Consider the following 19,872-nt stretch of genomic DNA (forward strand, 5'->3'; position numbering starts at 1 on the left):
CAACGTATATTTTCAGATAACTTACACAACTCTATAAATGCTATACCTAGATGCTTAGAATTGATCCAATACGGTCAAACTCACCACCAAAAGCAATCCCAACCACAAACTCCAACTCAATGATTGAGTACTAGCACTATTCTTCTTACCATGTGAAGTGCTAGAGCTCGAACTAGATGAAGTGGATACACTCTCCAAACTGCTTTCTTCTCCATTGGTGGTACCAGTTTCAGTAAAGTTAAGCTTTGTTCCCGTTGAATCCAAACTTCCATCCCAGCAATATCTCTGGAAACATTGTTTACATTGATCTGACTGTTCTTCCCCTGCTCTTTCTTGCAGTCTTCTAATGATTGCACATCCGACACAGGCTGGCCATTCAGAGTCTAAAGTCAAATTGTTCCTTGAAGCTACCTCAAATCCATTTTGAATAATGGAGTTTCTCTCATCGTCATCATACAGCAATTTGAATGTTGATGTGTTGGACCAGTAGGAAAATGGACGGTTAGCAATGTACACAATCAAGGGAGAATCATAGACAGTGTAGTCACTTGACAGGTTGGTGTAGCTACTGCTACTACTGTTGTGAAGCAAGGATGTCAAATTCTTTGCATCACATCCAAAGAATGTTGGTTTTGCAGTCAAGTTCAAATTGATGAATGAATTGGCATCTGGAACATAAGGGAATATAGTACCATTACCTGCTTTCAGAAATTGCCTTTCAAAACTCTTTATAAGTGAGGTACCATTAGGCCAGTTACCATCAGTATCGGCAGAGTTGTCAAAAGCAAAAACAACATCAACATCACGAGCAGGTTGTGTGAGGGGCCATAAAGGTACGTTTTGACCGTCTTCACCACCATCGACACAAACCAATGTCTCGTTATCTGCCAAATTACTTGATGTCCCAACAGTAGTGTCGTAAAATGGATTAGGATCGTAAACAGCAACATCATTCTCATGATTACTAACACGTTCCAACATTGAGGTGACAACTTTCTTCACAATTGAGGGCAAATCAGTACTATTAATTTGCAACAAAAATTGATTAAACAATGTTGACGAGGTTCCCATAATGTATCCAGCGTTATCAAATCCACCAATACAAGTTCCATTAGTATCACCATCGTTCAACTCTGAACCCAAGTACTTAATTTTTGCAAATTGGTAAATACTCTTGTCAAAACTTCCCATCTCGAATGGGTTAAACTCTGCCAAACTTGAGTTAAGGTTAATGATTTTGGTTCCCTCTGCTCTTGTGTCACTAACAAAGATTGGGAATGGCATTTCATAGTTTTTAAATACATCCCAGTCTTGAACTGAACTGTAAGTTAAGGATGCTCCAGTATCATTGAGTGTAGAGAGAAACTGGTGCGACAATGCTCTTCCCCAAACGTCTGTAAAACACGTGTCAAATCCCGCGTCCTCTTTGTCATCTATATCGTCCAAGATACCTTTATAATATTTATAATCCTCGACCACGTTCAAACCACCAATATCGACAATTGAGTGTTTCAAATCCCAAATGTCGGTTTTTTGATCAACAATATCCTGAACTGATGTAAAGTTGTTGAAGATAATAGATCCAACCAACCAACTACCACCGGATAATCCGGCAATATAGGTACTAGCTTGAAGCAACCCATTCAACCCGCTAGCATTTCCTCCATCAAGTCCATCGGTTCTCTCATCCAATGCACTCATTTGTCCTGCTCCATTCAACATGGCACGGTAGCCACCTCCGGAAAACGCTAAACCAATGTGAATACTTTTGTTTAAGTTTCCATAATCCTCTGGGACGGTATCTGACATGTTGGCATATTTGAGAAACTCGACAATCTTATCATTCGTTATCTTGTCTCTTCCACTAAGCCATGATTTTTCTTCGTCTGATATACTATCGGCAACTCTCAATATGTCAGAGCTTGGACATTGGATTTTTCCTGGGGCATATGAGTCGGTAGGTGACCAGGAATGCGCGGTTGAAATGATTGTTAGCGCCGAGAAAATGATTTGATTCCAGTGCATATCGGTACTAAAATAAAACAAACTTAATTGATTTGAAGACTTGGATCCTTAAAAGAAGATAGACATTTTGGCTTATCAATTCTGTGGGAATATGTGCCCTATTTATACCAAACCATGCCGGCTTAGTCTAAACTAAACCCGAAGATATCCCCGTTGCAGCCGACATGAAAAGTTATTGTCTTTTTTTTTTTTTTTTTATTTTAATTCGTGCATGTTTTTATTTAAGCCACTAAATTAACCGATTTCGTCGGACCAATGTATCAAGACTAGTGGTAGTTTGACAGAAACTGCTGAGAAGAAATGATCATTGGAGAGAGGAGGCGTTGCTGCAACGACAAACAGGGGTACTGACTTGCTGCAAAAAAATCAAACTTCTAGGACTGGACTATAACACAAAATACACTTTTATCGGATATACACAAGCTCCGAAATCTATTAACAATGCCAAATTATGAGATTAACTACTTAATGATAAATAATCTGACCACTCAAACTTGCCCAAACACAAACAAGCTCAAAAGAGCCAATGAACTTAACCATAAAGTCCAACTGAAGGAAACCATACTAGCTGCTCCTACCTTTGTACCTTCATTTCCACTTGTAGTACCTTGACTAGTAAAGTTTAATTTATCATGAGCATCTGCGCTGTCCAAGGTTCCATCCCAACAGTATCTTTCGAAACATTTCTTACATTGTTCAGTTTGCTCTTCGCCAGTTCTTTCTTGGTGTCTTCTGATAATTGCACATCCAACACATGCAGGCCATTCGGAATCCAAGGTTAAGTTACTTCTAGAAGCTACCTCGAATCCATTTTGGATAATGGAGTTTCTTTCATCGTCATCGTACAGCAACTTGAATGTCGATGTGTTGGACCAGTAGGAGAATGGACGGTTGGCAGTGTAGACGATCAATGGCGAATCATAAACACTGTAGGAGGAGCTAGACTCATTGCTAAATCTACTTACGTTCTTATGTTGAAGTAAGGATGACAAGTTCTTCGCATCACATCCAAAGAATGTTGGTTTTGCAGTCAAGTTCAAGTTGATGAATGTATTGACATCAGGAACATAAGGGAAAATTGTACCATTTCCAGTCTCTGAAAACTGTCTTTCAAAAGTCTTGACCAATGAAGTTCCATTGGGCCATGACGCATCAGTATCCGCAGAATTGTCAAACGCAAATATGACATCAACTTCTCTCACGGGTTGGATCAATGGGTTTAATGGGATATTTTGGCCATCTTCACCTCCATCAACAAGAGTCAACGTCTCGTTGTTGGCAATATGGAAAGAACTACCGACATCTGTGTTGAAAAATGGATTTGGGTCGTACACAGCTACATCATCCTCATCCTGGTCCACGTCCTTCAAAATTGAAGTGATGATTGATTTTATTGTTGATGATAATGAAGTTGTATTAATCTGCAAGAGGAATTGGTTGAACAAAGTGGATGATGTTCCCATGATGTATCCGGCATTGTCGAAACCACCAATACAGGTTCCATTTGTGTCTCCATCATCTAACTTAGTTCCCAAATACTTGATCTTGGTAAACTGGTACAAGCTAGCATCATAACTTCCCATTTCGAATGGGTTAAACTCAGCCAATGTTGAATTGAGATTGACGATTTTAGTATTTGAAGCCCTAGTGTCGCTAACAAAGATTGGGAATGGCATTTCATGGTTCTTAAACACATCCCAGTCTTGGACCGAACTGAATGTTAAAGAGGCTCCAGTATCATCCAAAGTGGTGAGGAATTGATGTGATAATGCTCTTCCCCATGCGTCAGTCATGGATAACTCAAACCCAGCATCCTCCTTCTTGTTCAAGTCGTCAGAGATACCATCGTAGTATTTATAAGTCTTGACAAGGTTAATTCCACCATAGTTGACAATGGAGTGTTTCAAATCCCAAATGTCGGTCTTTTGGTCAACGATATCTTGAACGGAAGTAAAGTTGTTGAAGACAATGGATCCTACTAACCAACTACCACCAGATAATCCGGCAACGTAAGTACTAGCTTGAAGTAACCCATTTAATCCTTTAGCTGTTCCATTATTTTCGCTAGTGGTCCTCTCATCCAATGCACTCATTTGACCCGCTCCATTCAACATAGCACGGTATCCACCTCCAGAAAACGCTAAACCAATGTGAATACTTCTGTTTAAGTTTCCATAGTCATCAGGATTGATGTCCGACATGTTAGCATACTTGAGGAACTCTACGAGCTTCTTGTTTGTGACTTCGTCCCTGCCTTTTAACCAATCACTTTCTTCCTCAGATATGCTATCGGCGACTCTCAATATATCAGAACTTGGACACTCTATACGGCCAGGTGCATATGAATCAGTTGGAGACCAGCACCGTGAAAGTGATACGATGGATATGAACCAAAACAAGACTTGGTAGCTCTGCATTATGAACGTATGATAGAGCTATTATCTTGAAACTGTTTTAAAGATAGTTTTTGAAAAAAGAAAGGTGGTTTGACCTTGAGTTTTTGTTTGGGTTCCATTTTTTGACGGAATTGTAACCTTTTTATATATAAACATACGTGATTCGATGATTATAACACAAAGTATGGTTGAACCTCGAGAAATTTTTTCTTTTTCTTTGTTTTCCTTATTCGTAACCAAATTTGCATTGTGTCTGCAATGCATAGACTAAAACAAAAAAAAAACCATTCTTTGCATTTATGGTCATAATTAGTAATAACAGCAACGTTCTCTCTTCCTAAGCCACCATATGGGTTTTGTTGCTATTTTTACTTTCCTTTCTAAGCCCTTTAAAGATGAGATGTCTCGAAATCTGAAAAATATGTCATCAAACTCCGACTAACCTGAAAGTTTATTTCCATCCTATGACAAGGCTTTGCGATTGAAATATATTGACAATCATGATAGATAGTTGGATAATCTGGAGAGCTTCTTTCTGTTATTCTATTGTGTGACTGTTGTATGGCTTGGCGCTAAAAACGGGGCTTCAAAATTGGACCCGAGTTCGAAATCTCGCTCCTTCCACAAAATAGGTTTACAAAGCATTAGACATACCTTGAGTATTAACAATGATACTTTTATTCTTTTTATACATCTATGTACTAACTGACCAACTCAATTCAAAATTGTTCAAACACAGACAAACTCAAAAGAGCCAATGAACTCAACCATAAAGTCCAACTGAAGGAAACCATGCTGGCTGCTCCTACTTTTGTACCTTCATTACCGGTTGTGGTACCTTGGTCAGTAAAGTTCAATTTCTCATGAGCGTCTTTGCTATCCAATGTACCATCCCAACAATATCTTTCGAAACATTTCTTACATTGTTCAGTTTGTTCTTCTCCATTTCTTTCTTGATGTCTTCTGATGATTGCACATCCAACACATGCAGGCCATTCAGGGTCCAATGTCAAATTGTGTCTAGAGGCAGCTTCAAAACCATTTCTAATGATGGAGTTTCTCTCGTCATCCTTGTATTTCAACTTGAAGGTGGATGTGTTTGACCAGTATGAAAATGGACGGTTGGCAGTGTAGACAATCAATGGTGAGTCATAAACGGTGTAAGGTGCTGAATCGTTGGTGAAACTAAGGTTCCTTTGTTGGAATAACGACGACAAGTTCTTAGCATCACATCCAAAGAATGTTGGCTTAGCTGTAAGGTTCAAGTTGATGAATGTATTGACATCAGGAACGTGTGGGAAGATAGTTCCATTTCCAGTGTCAGTAAATTGTCTAGCATAAGTTTTAGTCAATGACGACCCATTTGGCCAACCGTGAGTGTCTGCTGAATTATCAAATGCGAAGATAACATCAACATCTCTAACTGGTTGAATCAATGGGTTTAATGGAACGTTTTGACCATCTTCACCACCATCAACAAGAGTGAAAGTGTCGTTACCGGCAATGTTACTTGACTTACCAATATCGGTCTTGTAAAATGGATTTGGTTGGTAAATAGCCACATCATCTTCATCTTTGTCCACTTCTTTCAAAATTGAGGTGACGATAGATTTTATTGCTGATGACAATGAAGTTGTATTGATACGCAATATAAATTGATTAAACAAACTTGAAGAAGTTCCCATGACATATCCAGCATTATCAAATCCTGAGTAACAAGTTCCGTTGACTTTACCATCCTGTAATGGAGTTCCCAAGTACTTCAAATTGGAGAATTGAAACAAACTAGCATCGTAACTTCCCATCTCGAATGGGTTAAATTCAACCAATGTGGAGTTGATACTAATAATCTTGGTGTGTGGAGCTCTAGCGTCACTGACAAGAATTGGGAACGGCATTTCGTGGTTCTTGAATATGTCCCAGTCTTGAATAGAACTAAAAGTCATTCCTGCACCTGCATCATCAGTTGTACTTAAGAATTGGTGTGATAAGGCTCTTCCCCAAGTATCGGTCAAAGACAATTCAAATCCAGCCTTCTCCTTGGCATCTTGATCTTCTGAAATACTCTTGTAGTATTTATAAGTTTTAACGACATTAATACCTCCGAAATTAACAATTGAGTGTTTTAAATTCCAAATGTCAGTCTTGTGGTCAACAATATCTTGAACTGAGGTAAAGTTGTTGAGCATAATTGATCCAACTAACCATGCACCACCCGATAATCCAGCAACATAAGTACTAGCTTGAAGCAATCCATTTAAACCTTTGGCCTTTTCCCCATTAGGACCCTTTGTTCTTTCATCCAATGCACTCATTTGACCAGCTCCGTTCAACATGGCACGGTATCCACCTCCAGAAAACGCTAAACCAATGTGAATACTTTTGTTTAAGTTTCCATAATCATCAGGGTTGATGTCTGACATGTTGGCATACTTGAGGAAATCAACAAGTTTCTTACTTGTAACTTTGTCTCTTCCACTTAGCCAATCACGCTCTTGATCAGAAATAGTGTCTGCGACTCTTAAAATATCTGAGGTTGGACATTTAACTTTCCCAGGAGCATATGAATTTGTTGGAGACCAACATTGTGCAAGTGATATCAAGGAAACGAACCAAAAGAATAGTTGATAGTAGTGCATGGTCTATAATTGCTGTTAGCGATGGGAGTCTAACCTAACAGACCAAAGTATCAAACAGTGGTTCTAAGAAGAGGGAATAGAGAGGAAACATAAGAATGTGATGATTCCTTAACCATTATATACAATGAGAAAACCCCAAAGCTGTCAAATGGAAGAGATCAAAGACAAAAAAGAAAAAAGAAACGACGACAAAGTATAAACATTGGTATACATCTTTTACACAAAAACCAATAATAGATGAAATACCACAAACAAAACCTCATTTTGTGTTTTAGCGCTAAAACCTTCTGCTTCCAAAAATAAACCCTAATACACCAATTAAAACAATAACTTCTGTCACTTGAATTATCCAGTTAATGATATACATAGACTAAAGAGCAACAATATAGACTGGTACTTATATAAGCCTCCTACGCACTACCCAGCCGTAAACTTTGATTCCTATATTTTTAGTTTAACGCCGTATACTTTTCTTCCACTTCATCAACAACAATTACATCAAAGTAAAAGTTTTATATTGTGATTTTTGTCAACTATTCGAGGATATGATGACAAAGAGAGGACCAAGCCTCGTTGTGTATGGGGAAAGCCATTAACGTGAAGGCATTCGTGAAAAACAAGAGGGAGAAAAACAATTCATTGTGAAAGAAGAACAATAGCAATCAGAAACACAATTGTGTAATCGGCGTGAAGGGTTAAATTACTTTTTTACAGGTATAGAAGAACAATAGAGGTTTCGAAATTCATTTATTTATTTATAGCAACTACGTATGATGCATAAGTAATTTTGCAGTTTCGATAAAACCTGCCCTTTAAAAACTCTTGTGATATTCAAAAGTAATATGCTCTTTATTCTGCTCCTTGCTTATTTAGCATACAAGAACAAAGCAGCTGTTCTCAACATTTATTGTACTGATCACACCCTGATTGTTCTATTGACCTTTGTCTTTACTTGTTGTGTGGCATTTCACGATACAATTCAGCAAAATCTTCACAAAAAATGAAAAAAAAAAAAAAAATTTTAACGCCGCGTCTTCTCTATACATTAACACCGCTAAAGCCAATACGTCATTTCGGCGTTTCTTTCTTTCTCTTTCTTTTTGTGTTTTGAGATATTATTTGATCACGACCACACCTGCTCGGTTACAAATTGTGTGCATCTCTAAAACCCTTGGCAGAAGCTATATTAAAATGGCAGCAGTTACGGCATTGATATCTTTGTCACATGTTTTTCCCTTTTAGCTGCGCCATGATCTCAGCGGGTAGAGATCTCTCCTTTCAGACCTCAAAGTTGATCCTGGCTGCTTTTGGACACGATCGTAAGCCACAAAAGTGGTTGTGCGGTAGAGGCATTAGCGTATTCTTTGAATAAGCACTCACTTAGCGAGGGTTTTCTGTCTTAAGAGAAACCCTTTTGGCGCTCTTTGTTTTTAAGCTCATTGCGCATAGCCTTACCGACTTTGTGACATGATAGAATTATATACGAAGCTGTTAAATCTACAACGATTCTATGTGCAAACTTAACTGTCCTACGGGCTTGATTGGTATCTTATATAACCAAATAAGCTCTACTATTGTGGCTGAATCTCTTCTCTTGATCCATTGTACATCCGCATCAACTTCGCGACATCAAGAAATTTGTCCCTATTTTGCTGCAAATTTTGCAGCAGTTGAATATTTCAAACAGCTTCTTCAAAAAGTTTAGAGTTAAATCTTTATCATCACTGACGTTGAACTAACAACCCTGCTCTCATTTGAGGTGACTACATTTCCAGTTTCTTAAGAGAAACATCGACTTCCCCTCATACAAGTAACAAAATAGCTTTATTGACCAACATAATTCGAAATCTGTTATTGTTGCCGTTTCACATGACTCTCCTCACTTGTACTCATTGTTTCATCTACAATTGCCACTGCCGTAACTGTAAATCTTGTTCCATTTATATTTTTCCCCTCATAAAGTTAATCATTATCAATCAAATTTCGCATCGTAAACAAAAAAGATTAGGCGGGGAATTTCCTCAACAAAAAAAGAGAAGTTTAGGTCCCAACGAAAACTGGGGTAATTGAGTCACACGATTTTAGCTTTGCTAATAGCTACGTGGTCGTACCGTAACCGTCCATTTATACGATACCGCATTGAATTACAGTATATACAGTGCGTTTTAAGTAAGTCGTCTCTTTAAGGAATTCGTACAAAAAAAATAAAAAAAAAATCACGTAAAATGTAAACAAGTGTAGTTTTTAACCCGCTCTTATACCACCACAATGCCACCTTCGAAAAAGAAAAAGACAGAGGAGGAGAAAAGAGAATGGGAGGAATCATTGCAGATGGCTGTTATTGAAAGTAAGAGCCAAACTCGTCCTAATAATTCTAAAATTGCACGTAAGTATGGGCATTACAGATCAGCATTAGCCTATCGATTAGATGGCGGTTTACCACGCAAACAAGCTCACGAAAGTCAACAAGTACTATCAGGAAAGCAAGAGATCCTCTTTCTTAGACAGGTCCAAGCAGCAGATCACGAACACGTTGGGTTAACAGCCTGTGAGATGCAAGAATTTGCGCAAGATATTTTGGACGCGCTCGGTATAGATCATCACGTAGGAGATAACTGGCCATATAACATGTTGGAGAGACACCCATGGATTAGGATGCTCTCAGGCAAACCGACAGACCAGAATCGAACCTATGGGGTCTCTTTGGCAGGAATAGAGGTGTTTTTTCAGCGCTATGAGGACGCTGTAACTCGGTACAAGGTTGAGGCAGTAAACATTTGGAACATGGACGAAACAGGTATATTTATACACCAAATTGGAAAGAAAAGAGTTGCCGGCGATAGTCTGAAAAAGAGTACGAATGTCAAGAGTGGAAATAGTAAGGAAATTACCACAGTTGTGGAGGCTATTTCAGCTGCAGGAGAAAGAATTAGATATCCCCTCTCAATATTCAAGAGTAAAACGCTCATGACCAACCAGATTTCAGATGATGAGAAGTTGGAGTGGGCTTATGCCGTGAGCTATAAAGGCTGGAACACTGGAGACCATTTTGAGCAATGGGTGCGGAAGATATTCATTCCTTTCACTGCACCAAAAAATTCTCAAGATTACCGGATTTTGATCATGGATAACCACGCAACACATTACAGCGAAGAGCTCAAACTGGTTCTAAAGGATGCTAGAGTGATCCCGATTTACCTACCACCCCATTGCCTGCATTTGATGCAGCCGTTAGATGTCGGTGTTTTCAAACCCGTTAAGGATCATTACAGAAAACTTGTTGCCCGTTATTTTGACAGGCATGCAACACATGTTGTCCCAAAAGACAAGTTTATAGAGTTCTGGATTGGCTCTAGAAACCTTAGGATGACAAAAGAGAACATTTCAAGTGGGTTCAGGAAGTCTGGGCTATGGCCCATTGATAAACAAATGGTCCTTGAAAATCCGGAGCTAACAAAGAAAAATGCAATAGTTTCTGATGAAAACGCACCACTATATGATTCTCTGGATTCGAATTTATGTATAAATGGGGTTTCCGGTGTTGTTTACCCAGAAGAAAGCTCGAAACCAACTGAGAGAAATATTCGTGCAAAAGAACGGGTGAGAAACAGGGAAATTCAACTACGTGACCAAACAATTGCGCAAAAGGATAACATAATAAGGACGCTATCACGTAAACTAGAACTGAAAGAAAACCCTCCACTGAAAGGGCCTAAGAAAAAGGTGTGTTCCATGGATAATGGCGAGATTAAAACGAGCCAAGAGGTTCAGCCTCGGAGTAAAAAATTAAAGCAAGATATGGAGAAAAAGATGGCGAAAACGCAGAAAAGAGAGCCATTGGGTGATAAAACTAACACTTCCTAATCATTGCCATGAGAAAACCGTTTTGATTAAGCTATTTTGAGTCCAATTCTACATAGATTTTTGTACTAAAACTTGGTAAAATTTTGATTGTTTTTTTTTTTTTTTTCTGTACGAATTCCTTAAAGAGACGACTTACTTAAAACGCACTGTATATATATATGCATGTAGAGTGTAAAATGCAAGAGCAATCCCCACAGAGCCGCGGTTACAAAGGAAAAACATTTTAGTTCCGAACATCCATCTCTCTCTCTCTTTTTACAAATGCTCAATCGATTCTTGCAGCTGACTTTTTTTTCACTTGCACATTGGCATCCACAGCCACCAACCACACTATATCAACTCCCATTACTTTACAAGATGACTACAGGTCCAGAACTAGAGCTAATCACAAGTCTCCGTGACTACGTTGCTCCAGCTTATCGTGGTAGCAACACTTCAGTATGGCATCGTCTCCCCATAACAAGAAGATCAGCAGTGTTTATTCTACTCTTTTTGGGGAACATGGGAGAGCTTAGAGTACTTCTAACGAAAAGATCATCCAAATTGAGAAATTTCCCTGGCCACGTTGCATTACCAGGTGGCAAAGCAGATAATGGACTTGAGTCGGAATGGATGGTTAGTCGAAGGGAAATGCATGAAGAGATTGGATTGTCTTCTGATGATGATTCCTTGGCTAAACTAGGAATTAGCATAGAGCACGTCACATTATTGCCCAGTTATCTATCACGTACATTTTCCTGTGTAAGACCATGTGTTGGGTTCATGAAGTTTAGTAATGAAGGAGAAGTTGAAGCGACAATTGCATCCAAGTTGAACCTCGTTTTGAACCCTGGTGAAAGCTCCTCAATATTTTCATGTCCATTAAGAGACTTCCTTTATCCGGTTGTTGATGAACCACCAAAGGAAGCATTGGAGAGGGTATCGTACCATATGAAATGGGGAGGTATTCCATGGTCGTTGCGATCGTACACATTTCTTCAAAACAACCCTAATGAAGTCGAATGGTTGAAGCATATTAAAGATTTATCAGCCCTGGAAGATGACGAGTTGGGAGAAGAGTTGGATATGTCCGATAAGGGAAGAATAACACCTCCAAATGTAACACCCTTGAGGTCGACTTCTCCTTGTAGGTCTAGGTCAGCTTCGCCCATGAGAAGTACCTCATTGCAGCCAAAAGATAGAAAGAAGAAACAAAATCTATTGTCATGGGGCAGACTAGGATCTCGAACGGATGAAGAAACAAACGAGAAAATCTATGATGTTTGGGGACTCACTGCTAACATCCTCCACGATTTGAGTGAGATTGTGTATACAAGAGAGAGAATTGGTCAAAGGCAGATTGGAGAAGAAGAATTGATTCATAGTCTTTATGAATTTGGTCATCTTATGCAACGAAAGGAACGAAGTGATGCTGAAGTCAAATTGATCCATTCATCAAACACACCTGCTTCGGGTGAATCTGAATTTGGATTTGATCTGATCTTGCCTCTGGAGGAGTTTAATAGGTTGAAAAACATGTATAAATTATAAAAGATAGAGCTTGACTGAGTAGACTGTAAGAAGAGAGCCTGCAAAAGGAATTGAAACCGCGAAAATAATTTCTGTAAAATGTCAGCACCTCCATAAACACAATGCCCACTGCCGATCAAGACGAAAAGACCATCGAACTCCTCAATCTAGTGAACGAGTACCAGGAATTGACAGCTGTGTACCGACAGCACTTTATAAATGGCTTCCTCAATCTCAGTAGAGCCAACTTCCAAAGTGAAAAGACCAAATTTGGAAAGGATACATTTGACATGAGATGCTACGATGCATGTAAAGTGATTGCTTTAGAGGGTGAAGCGATGAGCGTTATAGACAGGCGGGAGGATACACCAAAGAGCGATGCCGATGAGAAAAGCAATGCGTGTGATCCAGACACCCAGTTGAAAAATCGAAAGAAACAAAGTAGAGGGAGCACCAACGTGGAAAAGAGTAACATCTATAAAGATCCTATTTTACAATTTTGTGCATTGACTCCTCCACAGCTCAAAACGAGTCAAGAAGATTTCGATCGAGCTGTACGAATGTGCGTCAGTATCATCAACTCACGACGTAGGATAGACACATTGATATCAGAAATAGAGAATATATGATCAAAGGATGCACTTTCATCACTTTATACCTCTACATCACTATACAAATCACTATCATTCTCATAGTCCTCTGCATTGATTTCCGGCATGTTTTCATCTTCATCTTCATCCCCATCCTCATCTTCATCGTCATCTTCACTTGCATCATCACCATTCTTGTCTTCACCATCTTCTCCTGCAACTCTTGCCTTTTTTCTAAGTTTCTTTGCTTGTTTTTTATCAAGTTTGGCTTGCACAGCAGCTTGTTGTTTTGCTCTTCTCTCTTGTTTCAACTTCTCCTTTAATTTGTGCTTAGCATCAAGCTTTTGCGCTTCATCAGCTGACTTGGAAACAGACGAATGGTAAAGTGTTTTCGACGAGCCAACTAACCCTTCTTCAATCTTCAACAATGACATATTTATCCTAGGACCCAATTCAACCAACTTGATAGCTCTCTTTTTCGATGTGGTTATGGATTCTTGTTGTTGAGGTTGATTCTCATTCTGTTGTGATTGCCTCTTGAGAAACTCTTCGTGTTGTACTTCAACCACAGCATCATCCTCCACTTCACTATCAGAAGTTAAACCTCCAATAGCATAAGGGTCCAAAACCAAATCGGCTACATCCTGAGCATTGGTCATTTTTGGCAACTTCTTTTTCAAATTGTGATGAGATTGAATGAGTTTCTTGATACTTTTACTCTCATCGACGAGTTTTGTATTTATGGAGTAATGTCTGATTTCAATCTGCCCCGTGGTCTTGTCTTTGGAAACAAGCAACACCCGCTTGATTGTATTGACTTTAGTATTTTGCGGCTGAATTGGAGGAAACATGTTTTGAAACATTGTAACCATCAATTTTTCATGCATCGGCATCTCATTGACATTGTTGGAAAATCCATTCAACACCAACAAAGGTGGCTGGTGAAACTCGGCACTATCTTTGCCAACTGATTTTGGATGTTTCAAGATCTTCCTCACATCCTTACATAAGGAATATGTATTGACCATAAATTGCAATGTTGGACCTCTTGGTAATTTACCCATACGTAATGTGATATTACCAGATGAAGTTTGGTTGAAAATGAATAGATCGGATACATGTAGTGGACCACACATAACTATAAAGTCCTTTAGCTTGTTGGATTTACGTTCTCGTAAGTTGATGGCTGTGTGTGGTTGCATGACATTTCTAAAATCAGACACCAATTGAGATAATGAGTGGTTCTTCAAAGACGAACCAAGATGGATCACCATGGATTTGGGTATTTTGGCAACATCCTCTTCACTAGGTTTCTGATGAGTTCTTCTCTTTGTTCTTCTTTTAGCCATGGTGGTGGTATGTAGTCTTCTGTTTCGTAGAAGTGGTTTGAAAAGTTTGGAAAATTCATCTCATCGGGTGAAAGTAGAACAATAAAAAAAAAAAAAAAGTCTCAACCCAATCTCATCTTAGAACTAGGTAAACACCATGTCATCAAAGGGAGTACATAAAAAGAGCAAAGCATCAGACGCTACAAAGAAGCTAGCTGAAAAGATCAAGAAGCAAGCGTTACTCAAGCAGAAACAACAGCAAGAGTCAAAAGAGACACTACAAGAAGCCGAAGGTGACGCAAAGACTACCCCTGCGGAAACCACCGTTGATCCCGATGCTGAACTTAAATTCAATACTTTTGCTGAATTGAACCTTGTTCCAGACTTGCTTGAATCTATTCAACAAATGAAATTCACTAAACCTACTCCAATTCAATCAGAAGCTATACCACATGCTCTTGAAGGGAAAGATATTATTGGATTGGCAGTCACTGGTTCAGGTAAAACTGCAGCATTTGCTATCCCCATCTTGCAAGCTCTTTGGCATGCGCAAACTCCGTATTTCGGGTTAGTTCTTGCACCTACGAGAGAATTGGCTTTTCAAATTAAAGATACATTTGACGCTCTAGGAGCCACAATGGGTCTAAGATCGGTGTGCATTGTTGGTGGAATGGATATGATGGATCAAGCGAGGGATTTGATGAGAAAACCACATATAGTGGTTGCAACTCCAGGAAGAATTATGGACCATTTGGAACATACAAAGGGGTTCAGTTTGAAGAATTTAAAGTATCTAGTCATGGACGAAGCTGATCGATTATTGGATATGGATTTTGGACCAGCGTTGGATAAGATATTGAAGGTAATTCCTCCAAAGCGGACTACATATTTGTTTTCAGCAACAATGACCAACAAGATTGAAAAATTGCAAAGAGCCAGTTTGCATAATCCGGTCAGAGTTGCCGTATCGACAAAATACCAAACGGCAGACAATTTGGTTCAATCAATGATGTTGGTCAACGACGGGTATAAAAACACAATTTTGATTCATTTGTTGAATGAGTTTATGGGCAAGTCAATTATAGTGTTTACTAGAACTGTGGCACATGCACAAAGAACTGCTTTGTTGGCGCGAATATTAGGATTTAATGCTGTTCCTCTACATGGTCAATTATCGCAAGCACAACGATTGGGTTCATTGAACAAGTTTAAGTCAGCAAATGCTAATATCTTAGTTGCTACAGATGTTGCCGCAAGAGGATTGGATATACCACTGGTTGACGTTGTTATCAATTATGATATCCCAACTGATTCAAAAGCATACATTCATAGAGTAGGAAGAACAGCGAGAGCCGGAAGATCAGGTAAATCCATCTCCTTGATAACACAATATGATTTGGAAATGTACTTGCGGATTGAAAATGCTTTGGGGAAGAAACTTCCAAAGGAGGAGAAACCTTCTAAAGAGGTGCTTGATGCATTGCATATTCATGTAGATAAAGCTACTGCAGAGGCTATAAGACAGACGAAGGAGATACACGACAGAAGAGGTAAGAGGAGAAGAGACGATGATCGTGAAGAAAGGTAGTTGTATCTATTTATGTAAGTAATGAACTGGACACTCGCCATAACCTTTTTTATTGAACCAATCCTTGATGCATTTGTAGTGGAAAACACATAGGCACTCTAGTCTACCAACTTTATCTCCTGGTTTTAGCTCTTCAAGACAAATGACACACTCCTCCTCTTCAATTTTCTCTTGAGGCACAAGCGAGGTGTCCACACTTGTACTTGATGATTGGATATCAATATTCTCATATTGTGGTTTCGGAATTGGTGGTACATTATACACCAACATTTTATTCTTTGGATTCAGTTCTGGTGAGAAGCGGGTAGAATGGTTGGTGTTGAAATCAAACGCTACAAGACATTCACTGATATGCTGCTCTTTGAATTTTTCAAAATCATCGTTTGATATTAGCTCCGCTTTCTTCCTATCAGAGATGTACTCTTTTAAAAGATCAGTTGCACATACCGGACACAAGTTTCTATCACTTGCTCCATCTTGAGCTCGCCTGTTCAAGGAAGTAGTAGACGAAGAACAAGCTAATTGATGGGTGCGTTCTCGAGTGGTGTACTTGATTCCATTAGCATTATCTTCGTCACTTTGGTTCACTACTGAGTTTGGATCATCAAATAAAGCTCGCCGAATCATGGTGATTTCATTTGCACACTCATCACAGGTTTTATACACCTCATTTGGTTTTGATAATCGTACTTTTGATCTGCTATCCCCATCTGGCTTGTAAATATCTGGTGGCGTCGATATCGGTGTGTTGTCAAAGTAATGCATCTCCTGAGACGAACAGTCGCCACATACTACCCTTCCACATTTTCTGCAGTGATGCCGCCTATGGAATATACTGTATGTCGTGTGACATATAAAGCACTCAGTGACGTCGTCATCATCCTGCCATACTGGCGCAACAAGTGTTCGTGGTGGCATCTTCTTCTGGTCTAATATGTGGGTTAAATGTTTGAGTGGCAACTGTGGGTCACTTTTTCTTCTTCTAATAAAGTGTGGATTTCTAGATCACTCTTTCCTTCACACCCCCCTGACCTGATCTTATCAAATTTATTCCACAAAGAAAAAGAACAGAAAAGAAGAATAGAATATTTGGTTAATTGTACACGACTTTGGCTTGTCGCAAAAATATTTGTTTGCCGTCTTTTACAAAACCAAGTCATTGAAAGCAAAAAGACCATCTTCTTCTCAGACCATACAGCTATGTCGGATAGGCTAACACAGCTACAGATTTGCTTAGATCAACTTGTAGAGCAATTCAATGCTACTGTGCACTATGTTAATGTTCATGCAAAGCCTGCATTGCTAGATGATGATCCAACTTCGGTATCAAATAGAGCAGCCAATGCACCAACACCTCAACTGCAACAACAACAACAACAACAGCAGCAGCAGCAGCAGCAACAACAATCGCCTCAGTCCGTACAACAACTGCCGAAGGAAGAAGGCAATGAAGATACCAAGGAACCACTGAAACCCCCAGAGTCCAACGAGGAAGATTTTGAAAGTACGCTTGACGAATTGGCGACGGATATAGTTTTGAAAAGCAGACAAATCAACATGTTGATTGATTCGCTACCGGGTATAGGTGTCACACCAGAGGCTCAGATGAAATTAATTGCTGACTTAAGTCAAGAGTTGAAAGAAGTGGAGCAAGAAAGACAAACAAAGATAATCGAAAAGGATGCGTTGTTGGAGAAGGTTGACGATTTGATCAAGGAGTTGGCTACGGGTATTTCACAAACAAGAATGTAAATGTCTATAGTTTAATCTATGTTTAACCCCCGTATGTCATACAGTCCATATTCCAACCAGCGAGCCATTTGTGGGCAGCACATTTGCCAACTGTCCACTCTGTTCCATAAATTAACGGAATAAATTCAATGAAGCAATAAATAGCGCCTGAAAGTGCTGCAATCATGAGTGAAACTCTTATATATTTGTGTTGATAATTCAAATACTCTCCTAGAGTCAATATTGCAAAGTACAATGCTGGCAAGTAATGATGAGCATAGAGGGTACGTTGCATGAAAAAGTATGGCAAATAGTGTAGCACCCAACCCACAACAAACTGCGAAGCATTTGTGTAAAACGTTCTCTTTGTTTCTGGATCAATATATGTCACATATGGGTTTAGGTTGCGCAACCAATGAAGTGAAAGCTTGGCCATGACAATAACAACAGCAACAAAGCCAAGTGCATAAGTTGCGAGGTTACCCAAAAAGTAAATTTGACTGGTATGCTCGGTTAAACTTGTGTATTGAGGTAAGCTTTGGAAATAAGCAACGCCCTTGAGCACAAATGGCCAAGCTTCAGGTCGTGAGCTATACTTGTGTGGAGTTGTCAAATCAGCATTGAGTCTAAACATGGCAAGATGAAGATCCCACACTTTAGTGAGAAAAGAAACATGACCAAAGTCCACATGCGGTTTTCTCTCATCCAACAAGGGATGCAGATTGGACTCGATGTACCATAAAGAATTAGGTATCGTTGATTCCTCCACACATAGCACTTCATTTTGAAATTCACCCCAACTAGGAAGTTTGCTGCTATGACTTATCAAGTTGCACCTGAAGTCCCTACTCACCAACATAAATACTGTTTCCGTAGCACGTAATTTGATCATTGCTAGATTGTTTGCGGCATGTGGTTTCTTATTCAAAATTCGCAATCTAAACTCATACTCTGTGTTACCCAACAACCCCCTAGTTTCATTACAGTTGACCTCTTTTGAGTAATCATGCTCCGATATGGGAGGTCTAACATCACTGACGTGTAGGTAATGTCCTGTTGCTTTGTGATATAACCTGATTAGCTCACCATCCTTTACCGGGCGGCTTTGGTTGAAATGTTTGTTTTCATAAAATTTACGTGGAAATTCAACTATCCATTCATTGTTAGGATCCTCGTGTCCGTATAAAGTAACTTGTTGCAATTGAGTTCCCCTGGGATACGTTTTATCATGGGAGTGAAGATACTTTTCGAGACTATTGTGCTTGATTGTGACTGTGCTCCCATATAACACCTCCACTGGTGATGTGTTGTAGTCTTGAAAAGTAGATCTGAGTCTGGGTGGAATGAGTCCATTATGTGGACCTTCAAAGGGAAGCAAATCGAAATGTATTTTCCATAAGGATAGGTAGATTGTCAATGGAAAAACCAACAATACCACGAGCTTGTAAAAGGAGACTCTAAGCCATTTGAAAGTAGACACAGTTAAGTCACCAAGCAACTGATACGAATCAAGTATGGAGAAGATACCAACCCATAAGACTGTGTAAAATCCAGTTAATTTGATTGAAATTGTCCACCCGAGGGATAACCCAGTTGCTATAAGATACATCCACCACGAAGCTCCTTCTGGTTCTGTCTTGCATGCCAGTCTAAAGTTGTAAATGGTTAAAGCTTGTCCCAAGATCAAAGCCGAGTCGAGCAAGATTAATCTAGACTGCGTCGCCAACGAGTTTTCAAACAATACCAATGCCGCAGTGAATAATGAAGTAAAGCAACCTGAATCGAGACGCATGATCAAGTATGTAAAGTCGACAGCTAGGATTCCACAAATCCCCGAAAACAATCTCATAATTGTGTATGGCACATTGTGATATGGCTGTCCGATGGATTCAAAGTCCACATCCACATCGAATTGTAACTTGGCTAACAAAAAGTAGATGAGTTTTCCCAATGGTGGGTGAACATCGACAAAGAAAGTACCCTTGAAGTAATGTTGCTCATATCGTAAGATATGAATCTCATCAAAGACAATGTTTGCTGGTTGGTAGATTTTGTAGATGCGAAGGAGGGAGATTGCAGTGAGACAAAGGATTATCGCAACATCCTTTTTAACGAGGCTGTTAGCTCTCCGCCTCTTTGATTCGATAACATATGGTCTATAGGGACCTGGTTTGTATTGCTCCTCCTTTGACGACATTGTCG

The 19,872-nt window shown here is 39.4% G+C and overlaps 10 protein-coding genes across 10 annotated transcripts; 5 read left to right on the forward strand and 5 right to left on the reverse strand. All coding sequences in view use genetic code 12, as the record gives it.

Moving 5' to 3' along the window:
• Positions 1 to 54: 54 nt before the first annotated feature.
• Positions 55 to 4,442, reverse strand: I9W82_003857 (plb1; the record flags this gene model as incomplete). The annotated part of the gene is made up of 2 exons (XM_067692866.1): positions 55 to 2,072; positions 2,591 to 4,442. 2 exons carry the CDS (start codon positions 4,440 to 4,442, stop codon positions 55 to 57), a joined length of 3,870 nt encoding a protein of 1,289 aa, XP_067547445.1.
• A 698-nt stretch (positions 4,443 to 5,140) lies between these two features.
• Positions 5,141 to 7,060, reverse strand: I9W82_003858 (plb1; the record flags this gene model as incomplete). Its single annotated transcript, XM_067692867.1, has 1 exon — positions 5,141 to 7,060. One exon carries the CDS (start codon positions 7,058 to 7,060, stop codon positions 5,141 to 5,143), a length of 1,920 nt encoding a protein of 639 aa, XP_067547446.1.
• A 2,268-nt stretch (positions 7,061 to 9,328) lies between these two features.
• On the forward strand, positions 9,329 to 10,924 carry I9W82_003859 (uncharacterized protein; the record flags this gene model as incomplete). Its single annotated transcript, XM_067692868.1, has 1 exon — positions 9,329 to 10,924. One exon carries the CDS (start codon positions 9,329 to 9,331, stop codon positions 10,922 to 10,924), a length of 1,596 nt encoding a protein of 531 aa, XP_067547447.1.
• Positions 10,925 to 11,281: 357 nt separating this feature from the next.
• PCD1 (8-oxo-dGTP diphosphatase) lies at positions 11,282 to 12,454 on the forward strand (the record flags this gene model as incomplete). Its single annotated transcript, XM_067692870.1, has 1 exon — positions 11,282 to 12,454. One exon carries the CDS (start codon positions 11,282 to 11,284, stop codon positions 12,452 to 12,454), a length of 1,173 nt encoding a protein of 390 aa, XP_067547448.1.
• A 101-nt stretch (positions 12,455 to 12,555) lies between these two features.
• Positions 12,556 to 13,062, forward strand: VMA22 (Vma22p; the record flags this gene model as incomplete). Its single annotated transcript, XM_067692871.1, has 1 exon — positions 12,556 to 13,062. One exon carries the CDS (start codon positions 12,556 to 12,558, stop codon positions 13,060 to 13,062), a length of 507 nt encoding a protein of 168 aa, XP_067547449.1.
• Positions 13,063 to 13,085: 23 nt separating this feature from the next.
• On the reverse strand, positions 13,086 to 14,372 carry SSF1 (rRNA-binding ribosome biosynthesis protein; the record flags this gene model as incomplete). Its single annotated transcript, XM_067692872.1, has 1 exon — positions 13,086 to 14,372. The coding sequence occupies one exon, from the start codon at positions 14,370 to 14,372 to the stop codon at positions 13,086 to 13,088; it is 1,287 nt and encodes a 428-aa protein (XP_067547450.1).
• A 136-nt stretch (positions 14,373 to 14,508) lies between these two features.
• I9W82_003863 (RNA-dependent ATPase) lies at positions 14,509 to 15,939 on the forward strand (the record flags this gene model as incomplete). Its single annotated transcript, XM_067692873.1, has 1 exon — positions 14,509 to 15,939. One exon carries the CDS (start codon positions 14,509 to 14,511, stop codon positions 15,937 to 15,939), a length of 1,431 nt encoding a protein of 476 aa, XP_067547451.1.
• Positions 15,940 to 15,945: 6 nt separating this feature from the next.
• Positions 15,946 to 16,857, reverse strand: I9W82_003864 (phosphatidylinositol-3-phosphate-binding ubiquitin-protein ligase; the record flags this gene model as incomplete). The annotated part of the gene is made up of 2 exons (XM_067692874.1): positions 15,946 to 16,707; positions 16,831 to 16,857. The coding sequence occupies 2 exons, from the start codon at positions 16,855 to 16,857 to the stop codon at positions 15,946 to 15,948; spliced, it is 789 nt and encodes a 262-aa protein (XP_067547452.1).
• Positions 16,858 to 17,139: 282 nt separating this feature from the next.
• On the forward strand, positions 17,140 to 17,691 carry MED21 (Med21p; the record flags this gene model as incomplete). Its single annotated transcript, XM_067692875.1, has 1 exon — positions 17,140 to 17,691. The coding sequence occupies one exon, from the start codon at positions 17,140 to 17,142 to the stop codon at positions 17,689 to 17,691; it is 552 nt and encodes a 183-aa protein (XP_067547453.1).
• A 22-nt stretch (positions 17,692 to 17,713) lies between these two features.
• PMT5 (putative dolichyl-phosphate-mannose--protein mannosyltransferase) lies at positions 17,714 to 19,867 on the reverse strand (the record flags this gene model as incomplete). The annotated part of the gene is made up of 1 exon (XM_067692876.1): positions 17,714 to 19,867. The coding sequence occupies one exon, from the start codon at positions 19,865 to 19,867 to the stop codon at positions 17,714 to 17,716; it is 2,154 nt and encodes a 717-aa protein (XP_067547454.1).
• Between the last annotated feature and the right edge of the window lie 5 nt (positions 19,868 to 19,872).

Source organism: Candida metapsilosis (genome assembly GCF_017655625.1).
Source record: "Candida metapsilosis strain BP57 chromosome Unknown scaffold5, whole genome shotgun sequence".
NCBI lineage: Eukaryota > Fungi > Ascomycota > Pichiomycetes > Serinales > Debaryomycetaceae > Lodderomyces > Lodderomyces metapsilosis.